General features: G+C 39.0%; 1 protein-coding gene across 8 annotated transcripts in view; it reads left to right on the top strand.

Annotated features, from left to right (window-relative positions):
• The first annotated feature begins 9,509 nt into the window (after nucleotides 1–9,509).
• The window catches only part of ABI1 (abl interactor 1), a 128,813-nt gene continuing 113,913 nt past the window's right edge, over nucleotides 9,510–24,409 (top strand). For 2 of the 8 annotated variants that reach the window (XM_042945160.1, XM_042945161.1), the window contains exon 1: nucleotides 9,515–9,798. In XM_042945160.1, the coding sequence (XP_042801094.1) occupies nucleotides 9,682–9,798 (117 nt within the window). In that variant the 5' untranslated portion in view covers nucleotides 9,515–9,681. Of the gene's footprint in view, nucleotides 9,799–24,409 lie in introns of all 8 variants that reach the window. The other 6 variants (XM_042945165.1, XM_042945166.1, XM_042945159.1 and 3 more) reach the window with 6 other exon arrangements.

The raw sequence follows: 24,409 nt of genomic DNA, 5'->3' as shown, positions 1-24,409 counted from the left end.
TTCGGATTCTGTGTCTCCCTCTCTCTCTGCCCCACCCCAGCTTGCACTCTGTCTCTCTCTTGTCTCTCAAAAATGAATAAATGTTAAAAAAAATTTTTTTTTTAATTAACTCTGGAAATCAAGGAGAATTGATTCAGGAAAACAGCTGAATCCAAGTAAGAACAGCAAGCTTTGTAGTGTTTGAACTTGTCTTTACACTCCTCTCTTTCTGGCTCTGCAGTAGACTTGAAAAGGAACTGTCTTACAGTCATAGTTCTTTGAAAAGCATCATCCTAGCAGCCTCTTGAGGGGGAAGAACAGGTGGGGAAAGTCCCCGAAAGTCTGATCCCCAGAGAATTATCACTAGTTGACCTTGCTGGCAGCTCCCTGGAAAAACCCCATTCTCAGGGCTTATCTTTCACTTGACTTGGAACTCACTGGCACCAACAATCCTAGCCTCAAGTCATTTATCAAACACCCATCAGTTGTGGAGTTTGGGGGGTTTTTTTTTGGTTTGTTTTTATTTATTTTTTAATGTTTTATTTTTGAGAGAGAGAGAGAATGCCATTGCAATGGCTGTGGCAGCAGTAACATTTGGGGCAAATAAAAGGTTGAATCAAAAACATAAAAAGAAAATCTGGAGAATGAAATGTCCAGAGAGAGTTTTGAAAAGCAGCAACATGGGGGCGCCTGGGTGGCTCAGTAGGTTAAGCGGCCGACTTCGGCTCAGGTCATGATCTCACGGTCCGTGAGTTCGAGCCCTGCATCGGGCTCTGTGCTGACCCGCTCAGAGCCTGGAGCCTGTTTCAGATTCTGTGTCTCCCTCTCTCTGACCCTCCCCCGTTCATGCTCTGTCTCTCTCTGTCTCAAAAATAAATAAATGTTAAAAAAAATAATAATAAAAAAAAAAGAAAAGCAGCAACATGTATTTTTGGAAATCTAATTTTTGTTAATGTTTATTTATCTTTGAGAGAGAGAACGCAAGTCAGGGAGGGGCAGAGAGAGGGAGACACAAAATCTGAAGGAGACTGCAGGCTCTGAGCTGTCAGCACATAGTGTGACATGGGGCTCAAACCCACTAACTGTGAGATCATGACCTGAGCCCAAGTCGGACGCCTAACTGACTGAGCCACCCAGGTGCTCCTATTTTGGGAAATCTAGAATACCACAAATATATGCAGAGTTGTGCATGTACCCAGGAGACACTGAGACACCGAGTAGATACGTCGGTGGCCACAAATGACAAAGAATACAGACATTACAGAATTAGCTCAGAAAAATTATTAAACCAAAAACCAAATGACAACAACAAACAGGAACAGCATCAAATCCTGGGTAGAAACCCAGATGTTCTTGCCCCATGCTGCACATGGTAGTCTTGGATAGCACCCAGGGCTACATGTATATGTATTGCAAAATTTTTCCCAGTTGTAGTGAACACTTTTAGCTATTATTTTCTTTGATTACTACTTTCTCTGGAAGAGAGATCACCAATCTCAGGGTGTTCAAATAATTATGCTAATAGCTGTTTGAACATGTGTCCATTGCCAAAGCTAATGATTGGAAAGAAGAGCCCATTCCAGTTGGACTACTCAGATTTTCTTTTTGAGGAATATGAGTTTGGAACTTAGGGATTTGAACTGAGGATGGGATTCTGGAATGGTGGGGATGAAAAACTTGGGTGCCCAAATTTGCCATGCTTTCCACCATTCAGAAAGGGTAGCAAAAGCAAAACAAAACAAAACCTTTGCAAAGAAAACAGGGTGCTAAATGAGAATGCTGCATGGGTTCCTGATGGCCTTCTAAACGACTGATTGCATTTGTAGTTTTGAGTTCTGTGAGTGAACCTGATTTTTCATAATGAAAATATTTTCTTCTTGGGGCGCCTGGGTGGCTCAGTCGGTTGAGCGTCCGACTTCGGCTCAGGTCATGATCTCGCAGTCTGTGAGATTGAGCCCCGTGTCGGGCTCTGTGCGGACAGCTCAGAGTGTAGAGCCTGCTTCTGATTCTCTCTCCCTCTGTCTCTCTGCCCCTCTTGCATTCATGCTGTGTCTCTCTCCCTGTCAGAAATAAATAAACATTAAAAAAATATTTTCTTCTTTTTCCGTTTTCCCCTTTTGTCTTTTTCCTTCTTATGCTACCTTGGGTTTTGTTTTCTGTAACTTCCAACTAAGGAAATCTAACTTTACATGGGTTGTCATCTGTCTTTAGAACTTTTAAATTATTATTTTGTTCATTTGTCAGGGAAAGAGAAATTCCCCTAGGTATTTCCAACACTACGGGATTTATAAAACCGTTGGAAGGGTTGGAGGGACAAAGTTCAGGGTAGGGCCATTACTAGCTAGTTCACTGCAAAGTTCAAAGAATGAGATACTTGTTATTGCTGGTGAGGTCAACTGTTCCCAAAACAGTTCTGATTGTCACAAATGCCTGCAGCATCTTATTGAGGTGGAAAATGGGAGGTGGAGGAGGATGTGTTGATTCAGCAGCTTCCAAAATTAACAAGTGATTAATTCATTCAAGCCATGCTAGAAATATCACAGCTTCTGGAAAAGAAGAAAAAACAACATGAGATTTCACTTAAAAACTATATTTTTTCCTGTAGGACTCCAGGCACTTTGCATTTTTAGCCACTGTTAATTTTTAATTATTTCACGATGACAGCTTGTTCCCCACTAAAACAACATTGGCATTTTGCGATGGCTTGACTTAATGTGTCTGAGGGAGATCTTTCCCCGCCATGTTAAAGGAATAATCACACTTGCTTGAATACTAGCCTATAGGTCTGGCCTGCTACAAATATGACTCTATATTAAAGGATTTCCACAACCAATTATAATAAAATTTGAAGGAGAGTTTACAATTCCTTCTATATCCTGAAATTCTCTTGTCTTCTGTGGGCCTTGCTAAACCGTTTGAACAGATCATTCCATTAACCCTCCTTCTCTGGGGATTCCTGGATGGTATCGTTAATTTGACGAGAAGCAAAGAGAGGTAATAATTGAGGGTTGTAGACTCCTAGAATGTCAGTTAATCCTAGAATGTCCTGTAACGGACTAAATTGTGTTCCCTGCAAAATTCATATCATATATTGAAGTCAAAACCTCAAGTACCTTAGAGTGTGAATATATTTGGAGATGGGCCTTTAAATAGGTAATTAAGGTGAAATGAGGTCAGAGGACATGACCCTAATCTAACATGACCGGTGTCCTTATCAAAAGACAACATTAGGATATAGACACCAGGGAAAAGGCCCTGTATGAGGACATAGTGAGAAGATGACCATCTACAGGCTAAGGAGAGGGGCTTTCGGAGAAACCACACCTGCTGACACTTTGATTTCTTGCCTCCAGAGCTTTGAGAAAATAAAATTCTGTTGTTTAAGCCACTCAGTGTGTGGTATTTTGTTTTGGTAGCCTGAGCAGACTAATACATCCTCCCCCCTTCTTTTTGGTAGAGAACATGATCATGTCACATAGTGGTGGTGGATGAGGACAGCAGGGAATTGGGGGGAGGACCCTGGTTGCCTTGACTCCTTGTTTCTTTCCATTATACCACATTTCTAGTCTATATTCTGGTTTGTTGACCACACACTTCCAATTTAGTATCCTGAGATACAATGTAGTGCATTAACTTTTCAGAAGTCTGAGATTCATTAGGTATGCAGTGTCACTTGTGTCCCAGATAACAAGGGAAGCAATCATGTACCCAGATAGTCAAAATTATTATTTCCTGGGACATCTCTTAATCCTTCTGAACTAAGGTCTTTATGATCATCAGCAATCTGCTATTTCAAAGTTGAATATATGAAATTTCAATTTATCCCCATGCACATGTGCAGAATTTGCAGTTACAAACTGTTTTCCATTACCAAAATGATTATCTTGACTAGATATCCATGATTTTCTGCTTGAGCCTCAGTATACATCATTTAGTTTAATAGAAACACTTTTATTCTCTATTCTGTTGGGATTTCTTTGGGAGACATTTCATTTTAATTTATTTGAACAAAACCCACAGAAAAATGCTAAATCAGTAAATTGTTTAAAGGTGCACATTTTGGGAGAGAAGCTGGACTCGAAAGGTTTCATGATGTTCATAATTTAGTGTCACCATGTCTACTTGCAATTTTTAATGTTAATTCTTGGCTGTTTAGTCACCTTTGTAACTTGGAAAAGAAAGTTGTCTCCTCTTTTTTTTGGGGGGGGTTGTATCATTTTTTATCATATCAAAACAAGCAAAAATATGTAATTTTTTCCTTCTTTAATATTTGAAGCAAGGGATTTTTCATCTGCCTGTACTTTTTCGGGTCAGTTTAGTTAGATATAATTTAGTTACAATAAAACTCACGGATTTTAAGTGTGCAATTCAATAAAGTTTGAGAAGTGCATTTAGTCATGTAAGCCTCACTACCATCATGATCTAGGACATTTCTATCACCTCTAAAAGTTTACTTGTGTCTGTTTGGAGTCTGGTCTCTGGCAAAGCTTGATCTGATTTCTATCACTGAAGCTTTGCCATTTTTAAAATTTCATATAAATGAAATAGTACAATATGTAGTCATATGTGTATCTGTTTTCTTTAAAAAAATTTTTTTTAAATGCTTATTTACTTTGAGGGAGAGAGGAAGTGTGTGTATGAGAGGGGGAGGGGCAGAGAGAGAAAAATAATCCTCAGCAGGCTCCCCTATTCGGAGCTTGATCCCATGAACCACAAGACCATGACCTGAGCCAAGATCAAGGTGACGCCCAACCTACTGGGCCACCCAGGCGCCCCTGTGTCTGTCTGCTTTTGCTTAGCAAATTGCATTTGAGATCCATCCATGATTTTGTGTTATGTTCCATTATGTTACATTACGTTACATTTTGTTGCTGAATAGTATTCTATTGTTTGTTTATCCATAGCTGTTTGAAGGACATTTGAGTCATTCCCAGCTTTTATACAGCTACCATAAACATTCACATCGTGGTTCTTGTGTGAACATAAATTTTCATTTCTCTTGGGTAGATACCTACCAGTAGGATTACGAGGTTATATACTAGGTATATGTTTGGCTTTATAAGAAAGTGCTACACTGCTTTCCAAAGTGGCTGTAGCAGTTTGCAGCCAATAACATATGACAGTCCAATTACTCTACATTCTCACTAGCACTTGCTTTTGTCAGGATTTTTTTTTTTTTAATGTTTATTCATTTATTTATTTATTTAGAGGCTGGGGAGGGACAGAGAGGAGACAGAATTCCAAAAAGGCCCCACTCTGTTAGTGAGGAGACTGATGTTGGGTTCCATCTCACAAACTGAGATCCTGACCTGAGCCCAAATCACTAGTTAGATGCTCAACCAAGTAAGCCACCAGGCCCCTCAGGATTTTTTTTTTTTTTTTTTTTTAATTTTAGCTATTCTAATGGGTGTGTGGTGTAGTCTTTTAAAATTTATACTCCAGCCAGGTGGAGTGGAGTATTATCTTATTATGGCTTTAATTTTCATTTACTTGATGGATAATGAGTTGCATACCTTTTTTTCATATATTTATTGGCCATTTGTGAAATGTAGTTGTCTTCTTTTGTCCATTTTTTATTGGCTTGTCTTTTTTTTTTTTAATTTTTTTTTTCAACATTTATTTATTTTTGGGACAGAGAGAGACAGAGCATGAACGGGGGAGGGACAGAGAGAGGGAGACACAGAATCGGAAACAGGCTCCAGGCTCTGAGCCATCAGCCCAGAGCCTGACGCGGGGCTCGAACTCACGGACCGTGAGATCGTGACCTGGCTAAAGTCGGACGCTTAACCGACTGCGCCACCCAGGCGCCCCAACGCTTGTCTTTTTTTAAATTGACTTGAGGGAATTTTTAAAAATTATATTCTCGGTATGAGTCCTTCGTCAAACATTTATGTTGTGGCTTATCTTTTCACTTTCTTCAAAAAAAATTTTTTTTAAATGTTTGTTCATTTTGGAGGGAGGGAGGGAGGGAGAGATAGAGCATCAGCAGGGGAGGGGCAGAGAGAGAGGGAGACATAGAATCTGAAGCAAGCCCCAGGCTCTGAGCTGTCAACACAGAGTCTGATGTGGGGCTTGAACCCACAAACTGTGGGATCATGAACTGAGCTGAAGTCAGACATTCAACCGACCGAGCCACTTAGGCACCCCTTCACTTTCTTAATACTATTTTTTAATGAGCAGAGCGTTTTAACTTTAATGATGGCTATAGTAGGCTGATTAATGGACTTCCATAGATGTCTGTGTCCTAATCCCTGGAAACTATGAGTATGTTACCTCACATGGCAAAGGGGACTTTGCAAACATAATCAGGTTAAGGATCTTGAGCTGGGGAGATTATCCTAGATTACCCATACCCTGGGATGTATGTAGTCACAGGGTCCTTATAAGAGGGAGTGATGATGGTCAGAGTCAGAAAGGAGGAGATCTTTCTATAGAAGCAAAGTCAGAGAGAGATTTGATGATGCTTTTTTCTGAGTTGAAGATTGAAGAAAGGACCATGAGCCAAGGAATGCAGGTAGCTTCTAGACATGGAAAAGGCAAGGAAATGTATTCTCTGGAGTCTCCAAAAGGAACAAAGCCCCATTAACACCTTAATTTTAGTAATTTTAGTTGACTGTGACTTTGACCTCCAGAGCTACAATGATTATAGATTAGTGTTGCTTTAAGTCACTAAATTTGTTGTAATTTGTTACATAAACATTGGAAATGAATGCAATGGCTTACCTTTTCACTTTAATTAAAAAGCAACTTATCAAATTTTTTTCTTTATTTTTTAGTGCTTATTGTATACTGGTTAACATTTGCCTACCCCGTGCTTGTGAAGTTATTCTATGTTTTCTTGCAGAAGCTTTATTGCATTACCTTTTACATTTGGACCTATGATATATCCTGAATAAATTTTGGAGTATGGTGTGAAGTAGGGTCAATGTTCATTAAAAAAAAAATACCCCACAAATATCCAATGGCTCTAGCACAGGTACTGGGAAAATAGAATTCTTTCCCTCCTTGAATTGCATTGGCATTTTTGTCATTAATCCACTTTCTGTATCTGTTCCAAAGAGTTGTCTATTCTTACATCAAGCCCACACTGTCTTAATTTCTGTAGCTTTATAGTAAACCTTGAAATTTGGTAGTGTGATTCTTCTACTTTAGTTTTGTCTTGGCTATACTTGGGTCTTTGCATTTCTAGATAGATTTTAGAATCACCTTGTCAATTTTTACAAAGCTGTTAGGATTTTGAATAGGGTTGTACAAGGTAAGCTGTTCTGGTACAGAAATTTAGATCCTTTAATTCTGCTAAATTTTATTCTATTGAATCTTTGCGTATATATTTTTTCTGGCTTATCTGTTAATAACTGTGACTTTGTAATATTTATAACTTAATGTAAATTTATGATAGTAACATGTGCTTGTGGTATAGAATCATATTTGCTTAGTTTAGTGGAGGGAAAAACGGTTTTGAAACTGTGGGTCATGAAATCAATTAGGGGTCCTTGTATCATATTTAGTTTTATAAAACTTTTAATTTTGTTTTTAAATTTATTTTTCATTTTATTTTATTAAAAATTTTTTTATTTTTTAATTTTTAAAATTTTTTATAAAGCCAATGATAACCAAGGAAATTTCAGTATTTCTTTTTTTTTTTTTTAATGTTTATTTTTGACAGAGAGAGAGAGAGAGCGCGCATGGGCAGGGGAGGGGCAGAGAGCGAGAGGGAGACACAGAAACAGAAACAGGCTCCAGGCTCTGAGCTGTATGCACAGAGCCGGATGGGGGGCTGGAACTCAGAGACTGCGAGATCATGACCTGAGCTGAAGTCGGGCGCTCAACCTACTGAGCCACCCAGGCGTCCCTGTTAAAATCTCTTCACCTTTGTAAGCCGAAATTTCCGTATTTGGGGGGTGCCTGTGTGGCTTAGTTGGTTAAGTGCCAGACTCTTGATTTATGCTCAAGTCATGATCTCACTCTTTGTGGGTTCGAGGTTCACATCGGGCTCTGCACTGACAGTGCCAACCTGCTTGAGATTCTTTCTTTCTCTCACTGCCCCTCTCCTCTTCAAAAATAAATAAGCATTAAAAAAAAAGAATATATCACCTTTCAGTAGCTTGTATAAAATATCTGGATTAATGAAATTATTAAAGAAAGACTATTATGTCTATTCCAGATAATTATGGAGAGTAAGCCATTTATTGATTTATCTACCTGGGAATCTTCTATTGGGAATCTGGTGGCTGGGAGTAGTTCTCTTTTTCACGTAGGAGACTTAAGTTTTTCCTTTTACAGGTTGGACATTTTATGGCCCTTAGTAAAGGTAATATTCAATAAATACAGATTGATGGGCCAATTTTTAAAAATTTAATGGAGTCATGTTATTATTCCTATAGTTGTTGTGATTGGGAATGACCTAGTGGAGAGCTGAAAATTGGAGTTTTGTATGATCTTTAAATTAGTTTCCTCTTTGGCCTTTGGACAACACTTTGGACAACTCGTTTAAATCAAAAGCATATTCTTGTTGAAATGAAAAGCTTGAAATACAGGGCCTTTTACACTATTACAAAGCAGTTGATAAAGATGACAAAATGATTTTACCCAACGTAGAAACGCTTCCGTAACTTCAAAAATGTAGGGAGATACTTGCAATGAAGAGGCAGAGAAAAAGCGATTGGCACAGGATACCGTTGAAATTATGTGTATTTATTTATTTAAAAAAATTTTTCATGTTTATTTGTTTTTGACAGAGAGGGAGAGAGACAGAGCATGAGTGGGGGAGGGGCAGAGAAAGGGAGACACGGAATCTGAAATAGGCTCCAGGCTCTGAGCTGCCAGCACAGGCCCCCGACGTGGGGCTCGGACTCACAGACCTTGAGATCATGACCTGAGCCGAAGTCGGAGGCTCAACCGACTGAGTCACCCAGGCGCCCCATGTGTATTTATTTTTAAATTGTGAGTCTTTACAGTACGGAGTATACTTCTCTAACTCATACCCCCAATGTTTAGTACATTGCTTGGTGCAGCGCTGTCGATTAATAAATGTTTGCTAAATTTTGGAGGAAGGTTAGAAAGTAAAGCCAGAGTCGCCTTATATCTGAAAAAAGAAAAAAAAAAAAAAAAAAAAAGAAAAAGGAAGTAAAGATTTGGCTTTCTTCATATTCTAACCCTTTTTAATCCTACATCAGAACTAGTATCTCTGGTTCACTAACATTTCTTAATCAACAAAATTCTGCCAACTTTCGCAGCTTTCTTGAGGAAAGGATTTTATTTTCTAGAATCACCCTGTGGCGCCCTCTGCCGGAGTTGTCAGGAAACTTCGCACTTAAGTCCCTTCCCTGGGTTTTCATTTACGTTCCTCCCCGTTCTTTTTTCGGAGGCTCCCCTACACGCATGCGCTTTTGATGAAGCGCTTAGGCTGTGACAGACTACAATTCCCAGAAGACCATGCCAAAGAAAAACAAATCTCGTGGTCGCGGGGAGGAGGAGGGAAAGACAGGAAGGCTCGCGAGAGAACGTGTTTGAGGCGGCTGCGCGAAGTGGGTGGAGCGGGGTGGAGAGAGTGAGGAGGAAGAGGAGGAGGTGCCGTCCCACAATACCAGGCGGGAGGGCGGTAGGCGGTTTGTATCCGGGCTGTGAGGTGCTCGGCGCCTCCGCGGACCTTGCTGCCTCTGTCTCTTTAACGCGAGAGGAAGCGATGCAGAGGGGTGGAAAATGGCAGAGCTGCAGATGTTACTAGAGGAGGAGATCCCGTCTGGCAAGAGGGCGCTGATAGAGAGTTACCAGAATCTGACCCGGGTGGCGGACTACTGTGAAAACAACTACATACAGGTGAGGAGCGCGGGCGGGCGGACGGGCGCTGGCCCGCCGGGCCGAGGATCCGCCGCCTGTCGCCCGAGTGACCAGCCCACTGGGCGGGGTGGGGAACTGCCCTAACCTCAGCGGCTGCCTCAGCCTCACCCTCAACCCCAACCCCAGCCCCCAGCCCCCAGCCGGGGAGAGCCAGTGGCCAGGCTGTGGGAGTCGGGCTGAGATACAGGAAGTGGCTGTGGTGGTTGAAACCGATAGAAGGGGAGAGAGAAAATGGGCGAGGGAGCCCGGAGCTCGCCGCCGCAGCAGCCCGGCGTCCCCCTGCTGTCCGCCTCCTTTCGGGCTGGGCCCCCCGGGTCGCGCTGCCCCCCCCCCCCCCCCCTTCGGCAGCCTTCTATTCGCCGGGCTTCTGTCCGGGAGAGCCAGCTGCCTCTCCGTCCGAGAGGGGTCTAGGACGGAGAGAGAGGAGAGGAAAGGGCAGGGACGAGGCGCGGGGAGGAGCAGCAGAAGGGGGAGGAAAAGCGGGGTGTGTGTCGGGGGAGGGCGGGGTGGGGGCGATTATGTCAGTTTAACCCAGAGGGTGTGTCTTTTATTTATTTATTTTTTAAAAAATTTGTCATGAGTCACATTACACAGACCTCCCCGAGGAGAGGAGGAAACGGGTGGGAAGTGAGGGAAGGCGTATAAGAGAAGTTAATCTCAAAATTCCTTTAATTGAAGGTTTGTGAATTTGCCTGGCTGTCCGTTTTCAAGTCGGGTTTTTCCACCCTCTCCTCATTTTCACTTCCATCCCACTATAAGGTATTCTAGAGGTTGTTATGATTGTCGTTATTATAAAACGTAAATTATTCTTAACTACTTGGAAAAATGTCTTACTCTCTCTTCCCCAAAAGTTCTTGAACTGTTGGCTTTATAAGTAACTTAAAATAGAATGGTGTAACCGCCGGTTGCGTTTTCTGAGGTTTCTCTTTTTCCGACCAAAGTAAATGCATAGAATATGAATCCAAGTAGATTGCCGAATATATTTAGTCTTAGAGTCGTAATGTAAAGTGTTATTGTAAATTTATTAGGAGATTCTTGGGGTCTTATTTATGACAGATTTTCGTTTGTTTTTATTTTAATGATTGAAAGTGATTTATGTTGTAGTTTGGTTTGTAGATCTTTAAGTGGGTAAACCAACAGTTTGCTGTAGAAGCAGATAACCAGTAGAGTCCTTTGTATCAATATAATGGCATCAGAAATTCGCTTGCTAGTTTAAGGCATAACCCAAACGTACTTTGAAAGATTAGGGTTATTGTAATTCAGAACCAAAGTATTTATAGAAATGCCTCCCATGTGATTATCATTTTTAAGAACCAACAGTTTCTGGGTTGGCAAATGCTTTTCTTTATTTTTAGAAGGAGATACTGTTTTCAGGATATTTTGAATAATTCTCAATTTCGGTATTAGTAACATTGTATCCTCAGCAGCACCAGTAGGAATTTATCTCATAAACTTTTTCAAGCTTTTACTTTAGGAGTTGTAAATAAACTTGTTGAATGCCCACCATGTCTACTGTATTGCTTGCTTTTGTAAACTTTGTAGTTAGTCTTTTAAAAAAACTCTAAAATCTAAAGAAATGTGGATATAGTTTTGAAATAGAAAAGTTATAGTTTATCGATATTAAAATATACAACTTTTATTCAGCTTAACCCGAAAAGCCTAAAAATTGAGGTGAATCTCAGTTTGCTGAAGGTTCTAAAGATTTTGAAAGTCAAACGCAAAGCACAGGAAGTTAATTTGCCCCGAATCCAGAGAAGTCATTTCTTTGTAGAAGTCGGTAAATAAGTACTTCATAAAGGGGTGGCTACTTTTGTTTTGCGTGTTGGGAAATCTGACAAATATATGGTATGGTAACTGCTATGTGTTGGCAAATACAAACGTGTTTTAACTTGTCTGTTGACTACTGTTTTTTCAGGTAGTTGTGTGCCGTAGGCTTTTATTTTTTTGTTTATTTTTCCTCTGTGACCCCTTTCTTCTTCCCCTTCTGTCACCATCACGTAACTGAAGCACTTTTTAAACTTCGTTGGTAGTATTGCTAGTTAGATAAGTCATATTTCTTCTGCAGTCTTTTTTAAACTTGCTAGTTCCATGCTGCCAAGAGCCACTGCTAGTGGCCCCAAGTTGTTTTTGGTGGTCCTAAACTTGATACCAGTGAGGTACCAGTGGGGCTGGGGGGGGGGGGGGGGGAGGGGATGAAATTCACACGTAGTCTTAGCAGCCTTGAAACTTTGGGCAGCATGTTGCAGGCTACTAGCTAGCTGCCTTCCTGAGATGCTCAGACAGGGTCAGGCTCGGACAGGCTGAGAAGATGGTGAAGACTGTGGAAGTTGATGTAGTAGCTGTCTTTGTGACATGCTGTGCTGCTAACTTTGTTGCTGTGAATAGGGTACAAATAGTGCTAGACATCCACTTAGGTGTCTTTGGAGATCTTTCCCTTTCTGTGACCCTGATTGGGTTATAACCAGCATCTTATGTAAACATACCACCTCCCAGAGAAAGTATACACGCTCACTTGTGTTTCGAGAATTTTTTTATACCCAAGGTGAGTTAATTTATTGCCTGAGTGTTTTTTATCCTGAGAGTTCAATTTTCATTTTGTTGTCCTGCAGTTCGGAAGTACAGTTCAGTTCAGGTGAGTGGTTTAGCTGACGAGTTCTTTTGGCTGTAGTGCAGTTGAGCCTAGAGTACTTTATTAGCTCTTTGGGTCCTGTTGACTTTAATTATTAAATTGTTTTATTAATAGCATAACTTCTCAAGAGAGTCCATTATTGTAAAAAGGATGGGCCTTTTGAAATTGCTGTTGGGAAATGATACTCAAAATAGAAAGTGGTTTTTATATAGATATGAAGAAAACTCTTTGCGTTTTTCTGTCTTTGAATTTTTCTGGTGGGTTGTGTCAAGGACAGTCGCTCGTCAACTTGAACACACTTAATTCATCTGGCCATTTCCCTTTGCTCTATGTTAGGGTCCGTATTGCCTTTGTCATGGGCACTATTATGGGGAATAGGAAGGTAATAAGCTAAGTGAAAAGCAGTAGAAGCTGCTTAAGGTTTCTCGGCATGCAGATTGCTAGATTGGGTAAGGCCGTAAAAGTCTTCCATACAACTTAATTTGTTAATTTAATTTTTCCGCCTGGAATTCCCCCAACAAGAGCCACATTTGGATTAACAAGTATATTCTAAAGTCTGTGAGTATGAAGGGGATATGATTAGTGAGCTACTTAGTTTTTACCTTGTTTTCCTTTCCACGTGAGGTTAACTTATGCTCATTGCTCATGCACATTTGATCTTGGAAGGCAGGTAATTTTGAGCAGGAATACTTTGGAGTAGGTAAAAGCTAACATTTCTGATACTGCACACTGTATGCTAGTTTAAAAATAATGTCAGTTCCAATAATTCTATGATTCTTTCTTTCTCAAACAGATGATCAATCTGCAGTTCAGAATCAAATACCTAGCCTAAAGTTCTGTTCTTGTGTTACATAGTGTCTGGAATCAAACCCAGATTTTCTGATTCTGTATCCTAAGTTCCTTTTAATGAATACTGACTGAATGGGGTGCTTACCTCAGCAGAGAGGATAAAAAGCTGGTGTGAAGAGGGTAATATAATTGTTTCTATTTATTGAGTACTTATTGTGTCACAGCCTTTACTGGTTGATATATATTATCTTTTTAAAAAAATTTTTAAAATTTATTTTAAAAGTTTATTTATTTCGAGAGAGTGAGTACATGAGCGGGGCAGGGCAGAGAGAGAGAGAGAGAGAGAGAGAGAGAGAGAGAAAGAGAGAAAAAGAATCTCCAGCAGGTTCCTCACTGTCAGCATGGAGCCTGATGCGGAGCTCAAACTCACGAACCGTAAGATCATGACCTGAGTGGAAACCATGAGTCGGACGCTTAACCTACTGAACCACCCTGGTACCCTGATTTGTATTATCTTTAATCCTTATAAAAGCTCTCCATGATAGGCAGTATTCTCTTATAGACGAGGAAATTAGGAGTCAGGAAAGTTAAGTGAGTTTTGTTTGATCATACAGTTAGTAATTGGCTGCCAGGGTTTCTGCCTAACTCAGAGACTTCATAGGCTAGGTTCTTTCCATATCACACTGTCTCTAGACTTGAGTGAGTCTAGAACTCAGAGACTAATTCAGAAATGTCATGGGATAAATAGACTCTTGTTGGGCAAACTAGGAACCTAACAACTATTTTCCATTGTTCCTTTTGAGCTCCACGTTGCAAATATAAAAGACAGGTGGTGTGTTAATAATTTGGAGGCTTGATTTCATCACCAAAGGATGGTAGCTTTGACACCTGAAGTGTTGAATTATAGGAATCATAGGCTCGCTTTTCATTGAGCTTAGTGGATCCTTTTCCTTTCTATGCATCCTTGCCTGTTATTTAAATTCTGGTTCAGCTTTGCAATTGTGATAAGAAAATTTGTAGAATAATTAGTAGAAATTAACAAACAAGTCTTGAAAGATTGTGGTTTTTAATGATTTACACACAAACTAGTTTCAGGAGATTGAGATTAGGATTGATTGGAAATGATGGAATTCTTAGAATTTCACTTCGCATTTTGAGTACAGCAGTGGCTAGCAACATTAGAGATACAGGTTGGAAATCTATATGAATTAAACAGGGTTTTAGTAATAACGTACAGTGTGGTGACTGTAGTTGATAATACAGTATTTTGCATTTGAAAGTTGCTGAGAGAATAGCTCTTAAAAATTCTCACCACAAGAAAAAAAATTACAGCTTGTGGTGATGGATGTTGCCTAGATTTATTGTGGTGATCATTTCGCAGTATATACAAATATTGAATGATGTACATGTGAAACTGATGTTAGGACATTTATATTTAAAGTAAAACAGAACAGGGCTTTTCATAATTTTATGCAAGATCCTCAGTTAATTGTTAGATTGATCTATATCATGCCACAACATGTTTATTTATTTATTAAAAAAATTTTTTTACCACATGTTTATTAATGCTGCTATGAAACAGACAGGATCTGACCTTCTGTATTAGGTCTTAAGAAAGTCCAGTCATAAAGATAGAATATTGTATCAGTTTTTAATTAATACTCTCAAGAATATGGACTATTTTTTATGGTTGTGTGATATTTAAAAGTTTGTATTAGTGGCGTCTGGGTGGCTTAGTCAGTTGAGTTTCTGACTCGATCTCAGTTCAGGTATTGTTCTTAGAGTCATGAGTTCAACCCCTGTGATGGGCTCTGTGCTGGGTGTGGAGCCTACTTTAAAAAAAAAAAAAAAAAAAAAAAAGGTTTGTATTAAAACAAGTGTCCTCTCTCCTTTTTCCTTTTGTAACTTTAATGCTAATAAGAACTTTACCTGTGGTGCTTTGATCTAGACCTGTTCTGTTTAGAATCCTGAGTTTTACCATGGTTATGTCTTTTGGACATGGTTTTTTAGAAAATTGTTAAAATAATCCCTTAGGATGAGGGTACTTCTCTAATTCCTCCTGTGTGCTTCTGCTTCCTCTGGTTGGTTCTGATAGCCAAAGAATGCTATTACTCCTTGTAGTAGAAGAAAGGTATTTGGGCATATGGGGGTCTGATCAGGGGTTGTCGTTGTTTAGATAAACCCTATTTATCTTGAGTGAAATTTGTCCTAGGAATTTTGTCCTACGACATTTGTGAGTTAACAGACAGGAAATATATTAGCCAGAAAGGAAGAGCACTAAAATTGGGAGAAGAGGTTGAATCAAACATTAGGAGTTTATGTAGATGTAATTCCATAAAAATTTCATGTTGGTATGAAAAGTAAGGTTAAAATAGTAGTTAAATGCTAATTTAAGGGCATTAAAAAAGTTTGAGGGGTGCAGGGCTGGCTCATTTGGAATAGCATGTGACTCATGATGTTAGTCTTCATCTCAGAGTTGTGGGTTTGAGCCCTACATTGAGTGTAGAGACTACTAAAAAAAAGTAAATTTAAAAAGTTTGAATTTGGGGGGAGCTGTATATTTTTTCTAATGTCTTTGTGTTGATCGTGATCTCCATTGAAATTATGGTTTGATTTTAGAAGAAATAGTAGTCAAACCCCAGAACCAGAAACTTTTTAGTCGTTAATGTTTAGTAAGACACTATACTACAAAATAAGGGATTTTGAAAAAATGACAGCATTGAGAAGATATTTGGAAAATAGCAATTATTGGGTTTTATTTCTATGTATTTATAGTTTATTTATTGGGGTGCTTGGGTGGCTCGGTTGAGTGTCCGACTATTGATTTCAGCTCAGGTTGTGATCCCAGGGTCATGGGTTTGAGCCCTGAGTAGGGCTCTGCACTGAGCATGGAGCCTGCTTAAGATTCTCTCTCTTTCTCTCTCTCTTTCTCTTTCTGCCCGTCTCTCCTCCCTTGTGTGCATGCTCTCTCGCTCTCTCAAAAGAAATATTTTTTTAAATTAAAATAATTAAAAGCCGTTAAAATTTGTTTGTTTATAGTCTCTACACCCAACGTGGGGCTCAAACTCATGACCATGAGATCAAGAGTAGCATGCCCTGTGGACTGAGCCAGGCAAGAGCCCCTGGATTTTATTTTATATTTTATTTATTTTAATTTTATTTTTTAAATTTACATCCAAATTAGTTAGCATATAGTGCAACAATGATTTCAGGAGTAGATTCCTTAATGCCCCTTACCCGTTTAGACCATCCCCCCTCCCCCCCTGGATTTTATTTTTAAAGGAAATAACTGATCTGATCATGTTAACAGTAAACATTAATTCCTTAGAAAGGAGACTTGAAGTTTTCTAGGGTCATTGCTCTGTGTCAACTGAAATAGATACGTTAACCTTGGATCTACTAATTTTCTTTATATACAAAATGAAATTTTCTTGGAAATGGTTTGTAGTGAACTGATGTTTGTGAAGAAAATCTGAAAGCAAAACAAAACATCCTAAGGAAGATAATGTGTATTTGTTATCAGATAGATTGTAATTTTTTGATATGTATCTATGTTTTAGCAACTTGAGCAAATGTTGGCAGAATTGTGATTTATGTTAAAGAATATTGGTAGGGCTATTTCAGATATAGCTTAAAGTGTAAATAAACTAATTTTAAGTCTTATTTTACTAATAACACAGTAATTAAAAATTCATTATGGAAAATTTCAAACATACTAAAAAAATGGAGAGAACAGTATTATAAATCCTCCTATGTTCATCACCCACCCTTAACAATTACTAACTCATGGCCAGTCTCCTTTCATCTGTGTTCCTCTTAAATTTCCCTACCATTATTTTAAAGCCTATCTTTTGCATATCATTTCATCCATAAATATTTTAGTATATGTACCCCTAGAAGATAAAGGCTTATTATTAAGTCCATTGCATAACTTTTATATGTGGAGAACAAAGATAATGTCGGTTATTAAAATTTATTGGTGACAGAAAGGAGTAGAGGGTTTTAAGATAGCTAATTATACATATGTATACGTATATATATATATATATATATATATATATATAATTAAAAAAATTTTTTTTAATGTTTCTTTCTTTATTTTTGAAGGAGAGAGAGAGACAGACATGAGCTGGGGAGGAGCAGAGAGAGAGGGAGACACAGAATTTGAAGTAGGCTCCAGGCTCTAAGCTGTCAGCACAGAGCCTGATGCGGGGCTTGAACCCACAAACTGTGAGATCATGACCTTAGCCGAAGCCGGACGCTCAACCGACTGAGCCACCCAGGCACCCCAACATAGGTATTTTTATAGTTAATATATTTTTAATTTATAGCTAATTTTGTTAGTGATTCCTGCCGTAAGTTAATTAGATACAGCTATATTATTTGCTTCATGATGGATTTTTTTCTTTTTTGAGAATTTAATTGGCTTTATTAAGCAATTCATAAATCAAGGATCATCCCACATAACAAGTAGAGGGGAGCTCCCAAGCAAGAATCTTTTTATTGAGGTATAATCCATATAATAGAAAACTAATCATTTTATTTCTTTATTTAAAAAATTTTTTTTTAATGTTTATTTTCGAGAGAGAAAGAGAGAGTACGTGGGGGAGGGCAGAGAGAGAGAGGGAGACATTGAATCCAAAGCAGGCTCCAGGCTCTGAGCTGTCAACACAGAGCCAGATGCGGGGCTCAAACACACAAACTGAGATCATGAGCTGAAGTCAGATGCCTAACCGACTGAGCCACCCAGGGGCCCCGAAAACCAATCATTTTAAAGTATACAGTTCAGTAGTGTTTAGTACATTCACAGTGTTGTGCATTCATTACCTTGATCTAGTTCCAAAACGTTTTCATCACCCCTCAAAGTAACCCTGTACTCATTAAACAGTTTGTCTCTATCCCTACCCACCTCATACCTGACATCCACCAATTTGCTTTCTGTGTCTTTGAATTTACCTAGTCTATATAGTTCATATAAGTGGAATTATGCAATATATGGCCTTTTGTTTTGGCTTCATTCACTTATATTAAACATGATGTATATTTAAAATATTAAAAAAACTTTTAAAACATTTTATTAATTTTTAGAGAAAGAGAGAGACACAGAGTACAAGTTGGGGTGGGGCAGAGAGTGAGGGAGACACAGAATCCGAAGGAGGCTCCAGGCTCTGAGCTGTCAGCACAGAGCCTCATGCTGGGCTGCTCAAACCTGTGAACCACAAGATCATGACCTGAGCTGAATTCAGATGCTTAACCACCTGAGCCACCCACACCCCCCTATTCTTAAAATACTCATTTATTTTGAGAGAGCCTGCATGTGCTCACGGGAGCATGAGTAGGGGAGGAGCAGAGAGAGAAGGAAAGGGAGAATCCCAAGCCGACTCCACATTCAGCAAGGAGCCCAACGTGGGGATCGATCCCACAACCATGAGATCATGACCTGAGTGGAAATCAACAGATGCTTAACTGATTGACCCACCCAGGTGCCCCAAGCATCGTATTTTTGAGGTTCATTAATTTTACAGCATGTATTAGTACTTAATCCCATCCCTTTTTATGGCCAAGTAATATTCTGTATATACCACATTTTGTTTATCCATTCATCTATTGATGGACATTTGAGTTGTTTTTAACTTTTGGCTATTGTGAATGATATTGCTATGAATATTCATGTATGGTACTTGTTTGAGTGCCTCTCTTCAATTTTTGCATACACACACACACACACACATACTTAGTGGTTCATAATGTTTTTGTTGTGAAATATATAACTATATAAATTTGCACTGTAGTACCATTATATTGTGGTATAATGAGGCAATTCCAGGCATCAACATATACTGAGAATTTCAGTGTAAATTGATAGAAATTAAGGCTGAGAGCCTAATTTTTCACTTCTGTATCATCATAATTTCCCCCCTGATTACTAAAGTTATATTAAATATGGTAATTGTGCAATTTTAAACTTTTTAGAAACATATGGCTTAGACAGTTACAAGTTGGTGGAGCATATGACTCTTGATCTCAAGGTTGTGAGTTTGAACCCCATGTTGGGTATAGAGATTACTGAAAAATAAAATCTTAAAATCACTTCTGTGCACAGCCTTTAATTTTTTTTAATTTGCTTTATTTTTTAGAGACTGTGTGTGTGGGGGGAGGTTGGGGCAGAGGGAGAGTGAGAGAGAGAATAGTAAACAGGCTCCACGACCAGTGCGGAGTCCAACATGGGGCTTGATTCCACGACCCTGAGATTATGACCAAAACCGAAATCAAGAGTCAGACGTCCAACCAACTGAGCCACCCATGCGCCCCTCTGTACAGCCTTTAAAAAAATGTATCTAAAGTTTATTCTGTGTAGTTGGTAAATTTATATTGTTTATTGCCAAGGCAGAAAATATTTCATTTTAAAAACAAAAATTCTGAAAGTTCTGTGAGATTATGTAATTATTAAATCAAACATCAATTCCTACTGAGCTTAAATGAAGCATAGTATGCAAGATGTGCGTCTGGATAGTCTCAGCTGCTTTTAATTAGAGCAAATTTTTATTTTTTATCTCCTTGAAACTTAAAGGGAACAAAAATACCGTACTAATGAAAGTGTATATTATTATTTTTTAAATGTTTATTCATTTATTTCAGAGAGAGAGAGAGAGAGAGAGAGAGAAATGAATGTGCATGCATGCAAGTGGGGCAGAGGCATAGAGAGGAGAGAATCCTAAGCAGAGAACCCTGATGTGGGGCTCAATCTCATGAACTGTGAGATCATGATCTAAGCCGAAATCAAGAGTTGGACGTTCAACCGACTGAGCCACCCAGGCACCCCCAACAAATACTTATTTTTTTTTTTTAATTTTTTTTAACATTTATTTATTTATTTTTATTTATTTATTTATTTTTTAAAAACATTTTTGTTTTTTTAACGTTTATTTATTTTTGAGACAGAGAGAGACAGAGCATGAATGGGGGAGGGTCAGAGAGAGGGAGACACAGAATTGAAACAGGCTCCAGGCTCTGAGCTGTCAGCACAGAGCCCGACGCGGGGCTCGAACTCACGGACCGCGAGATTGTGACCTGAGCCGAAGTCGGCGCTCAACCAACTGAGCCACCCAGGCGCCCCAACATTTATTTATTTTTGAGACAGAGAGAGACAGAGCATGAATGGGGGAGGGGCAGAGAGAGAGGGAGACACAGAATCAGAAGCAAGACACAGAATCTGAGCCATCAGCCCAGAGCCCGACGCAGGGCTCGAACTCGCGGACCGTGTGATCGTGACCTGAGCTGAAGTCGGACGCTTAACCAACTGAGCCACCCAGGTGCCCCCCAACGAATACTTATTTTAAAAAGCAATGTGATGGAAAGGGATTATGAGTTCCATTTTAAAATTACGGATACTACTCAAAAGTGGGCCTTTAAAACCCAGCAATCTCCCTATATTTTTCACATCAGTATATTCTTCCACTCACTGTAAATGGTTTTAAATTTTCTCTTCCCTTTTAAAATCTCTTTCCTTTCTCATCTTTTATTCCATAGAGAAAGTAGTCCTCATTATAGAAAACATATCATTTCTTACCACTGTATCTCCAAGCCTACTAGCATCCTTATCCATCCTATTTCCTTCATACTGTAATGAAGGAGAGTTGTCCTGCCTTCTTGCTAAAGTCCATCCTTATCTTTGCTCTGAGTCCCATTCTCTCTTACTTTTTCAGAAAATTTACACTCTTCTATCTTTCCTTCTCTTTACTGAATTTGTGCAGTTGGAATCAAAACATCTTAAGTCTCTCCTGTATGAGAAAATTATACTTTGACTTCATAGATCCATGTAGTAATTGGTCTCATTTTATGTTGCTTAGAGTTTTATTAAACTGTTTTCTACACCTTCCTCCATTCCTCACTTTGCATTCACTCTTTAACATGTTTTGCTTTGTTGTCATCACTGCTCCACTGAAATTATGTTCAGCAACCTACATGCCGCAAAATTCATTGAACACTGGTTATTTCTCATTTTGCTTGTCTTCTCAGCATCATTTTATACAAGTGGCTATTTTTTATTTTGAAAAGCTAATCCTTTGGCTTTCTTTCCTACTTTTGATATTCTTTCCTACTTTTCCTGTTAGTCTCCGGCCCCTTGTTCTCCTTTAAGTATTTACTTAAATTAAATTTTAATATATTTTTTTAAGGTACTGGGTGTTCTTTTTTTTTTTTTTAATTTTTTTTTAACGTTTATTTATTTTTGAGACAGAGAGAGACAGAGCATGAACGGGGGAGGGTCAGAGAGAGGGAGACACAGAATCCGAAACAGGCTCCAGGCTCCGAGCTGTCAGCACAGAGCCCGATGCGGGGCTGGAACTTACGGACCGCGAGATCGTGACCTGAGCCGAAGTCGGCCGCTCAACCGACTGAGCCACCCAGGCGCCCCTGTTCTTTTTTTTTTAATTGGAGTATAGTTGATACACAATTTTAAATTAGCTTCAGGTGTATAATGTAATGATTAGAAAGGAGTCTATACATTATGCTATGCTAAGTACAAGTATAGCTACCATCTGTCACCATATAATGCCATTACAATATCATTGACTATATTCCCTATGCTGTACCTTTTATTCCTGTGACATTCATTCCATAACTGGAAGCCTATAGCTCCTGCTCCTTTTCAACCATTTTGTCCAACTCCCCACCCAACCTTTAAGTATCATAGTGGCTTTGTGTGAGCTCCTTTATATACATACCACTTTAGGCTGTTTTATTTATTCCCATCTGAACGATCTATGTTCCACTGAAGTTTAGATCCGTATATCTAATTGCCTAGTTGATATCTCTGCTTGTTTGAATCCCACGTGCTTCAGACTTAACGTGCTAGAAAATGAATTCATTACCTTTCCCCAATCTACTACTGTCTACTCATTTATTAGAAACGTAGGCATCATTTATTTTATTTTAGTTTACTTTTATTTTTAGAGAGTGGCAGAGGGGGGGAGAGAGAGAATCCTAAGCAGGCTTCATAGAGGGCCCCATCCCATGACTCTGGGATCATGACCTAAGCCAAAACCAAGAGTTGGATGCTCAGCTGCCACCCAGGCTCCCCTAGAACCTAGGCATCATTCTTGACTCCATTATTCCTCTTTGTCCCCTCCTCCCAATTCATCTGTAAGCGGTCCTGTTGATTCTTAAGTATCTCTTAAATTTGCCTATTCCATCTCTACCACCCCAGGGTAAAGCTTAGACAACTGCTGTGGCTTCTAATTGTCTTTATATTATTTTTTCCCCCTTTTTTCTTTTAGCGTAAGCAGAGGAGAGGGGCACAGGGAAAGAGAGGACGTGGAACCTGTCACTCCCTGCTTAAAAATCTTTCACTGATTCCCTATAAGTATACAATCTCACAATAAGACCTAAGAGGCCCCTGTGTAATAGCATAGCTCCCATCTTTCTAGTCTTGCTGCATTCATCCCATTGCCCTCATCTTACCAGTCATATTTGGTTTTCAGGTTTTGAAATTTTATTCTTTTCTGCCTTTGCAAATGTCATTCTCTCTCTGTTTTCTTTTTTCTTAGTTTTCGAGAGAGAGCACAGGTGAGGGAGAGGCAGAGGGGGAGAGAGAGAGAGAATCTCAAGCAGGCTCCATGCTCAGCGCAGGGCTCGATCCTACAATCCTTGGATCATGACCCGAGCCAAAATCAAGAGTCGATGCTCAACCAACTGAGCCACAGAGACACCCCTAATGTCATTCTCTTTGACTAGAAAACTAGTTCTTCTCAGTCTGAATACTATCATTTGTCAGGTCTTGTAGTTCAGAAAAAATTACTGTATTTATTCATTAATTCTTCACTTGATGAAAATCCTTTGCATACCTACTATGTGTCAGGTATATTCTTAGGTCCCAGAGATACTATAGTGAGTAAAGCAAGTTATCTATCCTTATGAAGTTTTCATTATAGAGATGAGACAGACAGTAAACACCAAAAAATAAGACTGTTTCAGATAACAAAGAGTGTTGTTTGGAAAATTAAATGGGAAAACAAACAAAGTGATGTAAAAAATTGGCAGAGGACCTGAATAGGTATTTTCCCAAAGAAGGCATAATGATAGATGGCCAGCAGACACATGAAAAGATGCTCAACGTTACTAATCATCAGGGAAATGCAAATCAAAACCGCAATGAGATAATCACCTTATACCCGTCAGAATGGTTTAAATCACAAAACACACACAAAAAAAACCAAATGTTGATGAGGATATGGAGAAGAAGGAACCCTGTGCACTGTTGGTGGGAATGTAAATTGGTACAGCCACTGTGGAAAAGTTATGGAGGTTCCTCAAAAAATTTAAAATATAAATACCACGTGATCCAATAATTTGACTACTGGGTAGCAAATTTGAAATGATATATGCACTCCTGTGTTTATTTTAGCATTATTTACAACCAAGATACAAAAGCAACTTAAGTGTTCATCAATAGACACGTGCATAAGGAAGATGTGGTATGTGTGTACAATGGAATATAACTCAGCCATGAAAGAGGGTGAGAATTTGCCATTTGTGGCAACGTGGATGGACCTAGAGGGTGTGATGCTAAGTGAAATAATTTGGACCAAAAAGGGCAAATACCATAGGATTTAGCTCATATGTGGAATCTAAAAAACTAAAATGAATGAACAAAAAGTGACATCAGACTTAAAAACACATAGAACAAACTATGGTTGTCAGAGGGAAGGGGGGTAGGCAAAATGGATGAAGGGGAGTGGGAGATACAGATTTCCAGTTATGGGATTAATAAGTCATGAGAATAAAAGGCACAGCATAGGAAATATAGTCAGTGAAACTGTAATAGCACTGTATGGTGACAGATGGTAGCTATACCTGTGGTGAACATAGCATGATGTATAGACTTGAATCACTGTGTTGTATACTTGAAACTAACACTGTATGTCAACTATATTAAAAAAAAAATTAAATGCAACAAAGCAAATAAACCCAATATTACTTTGACCTGGCTAGAAAAAGAAAAAAAAAAGACAAATGGGGTGACAAGATACAAAAAATTTGAATTGGGAAGAAGGACTTCTTTAAGGAAGTTAGAAGTGGTACTCTGTGAGGGTGATATTGGAGCTGAGACCTGGAGGGTAGATATGGCATCTTCCATGTGAAGATCTGAGGAAAAGGAAAAATCTTTCTAAG

Source organism: Panthera leo, chromosome B4 (genome assembly GCF_018350215.1).
Source record: "Panthera leo isolate Ple1 chromosome B4, P.leo_Ple1_pat1.1, whole genome shotgun sequence".
NCBI classification, from domain to species: Eukaryota; Metazoa; Chordata; class Mammalia; order Carnivora; family Felidae; genus Panthera; species Panthera leo.
This window is presented reverse-complemented; position numbering and strand designations above follow the sequence as displayed.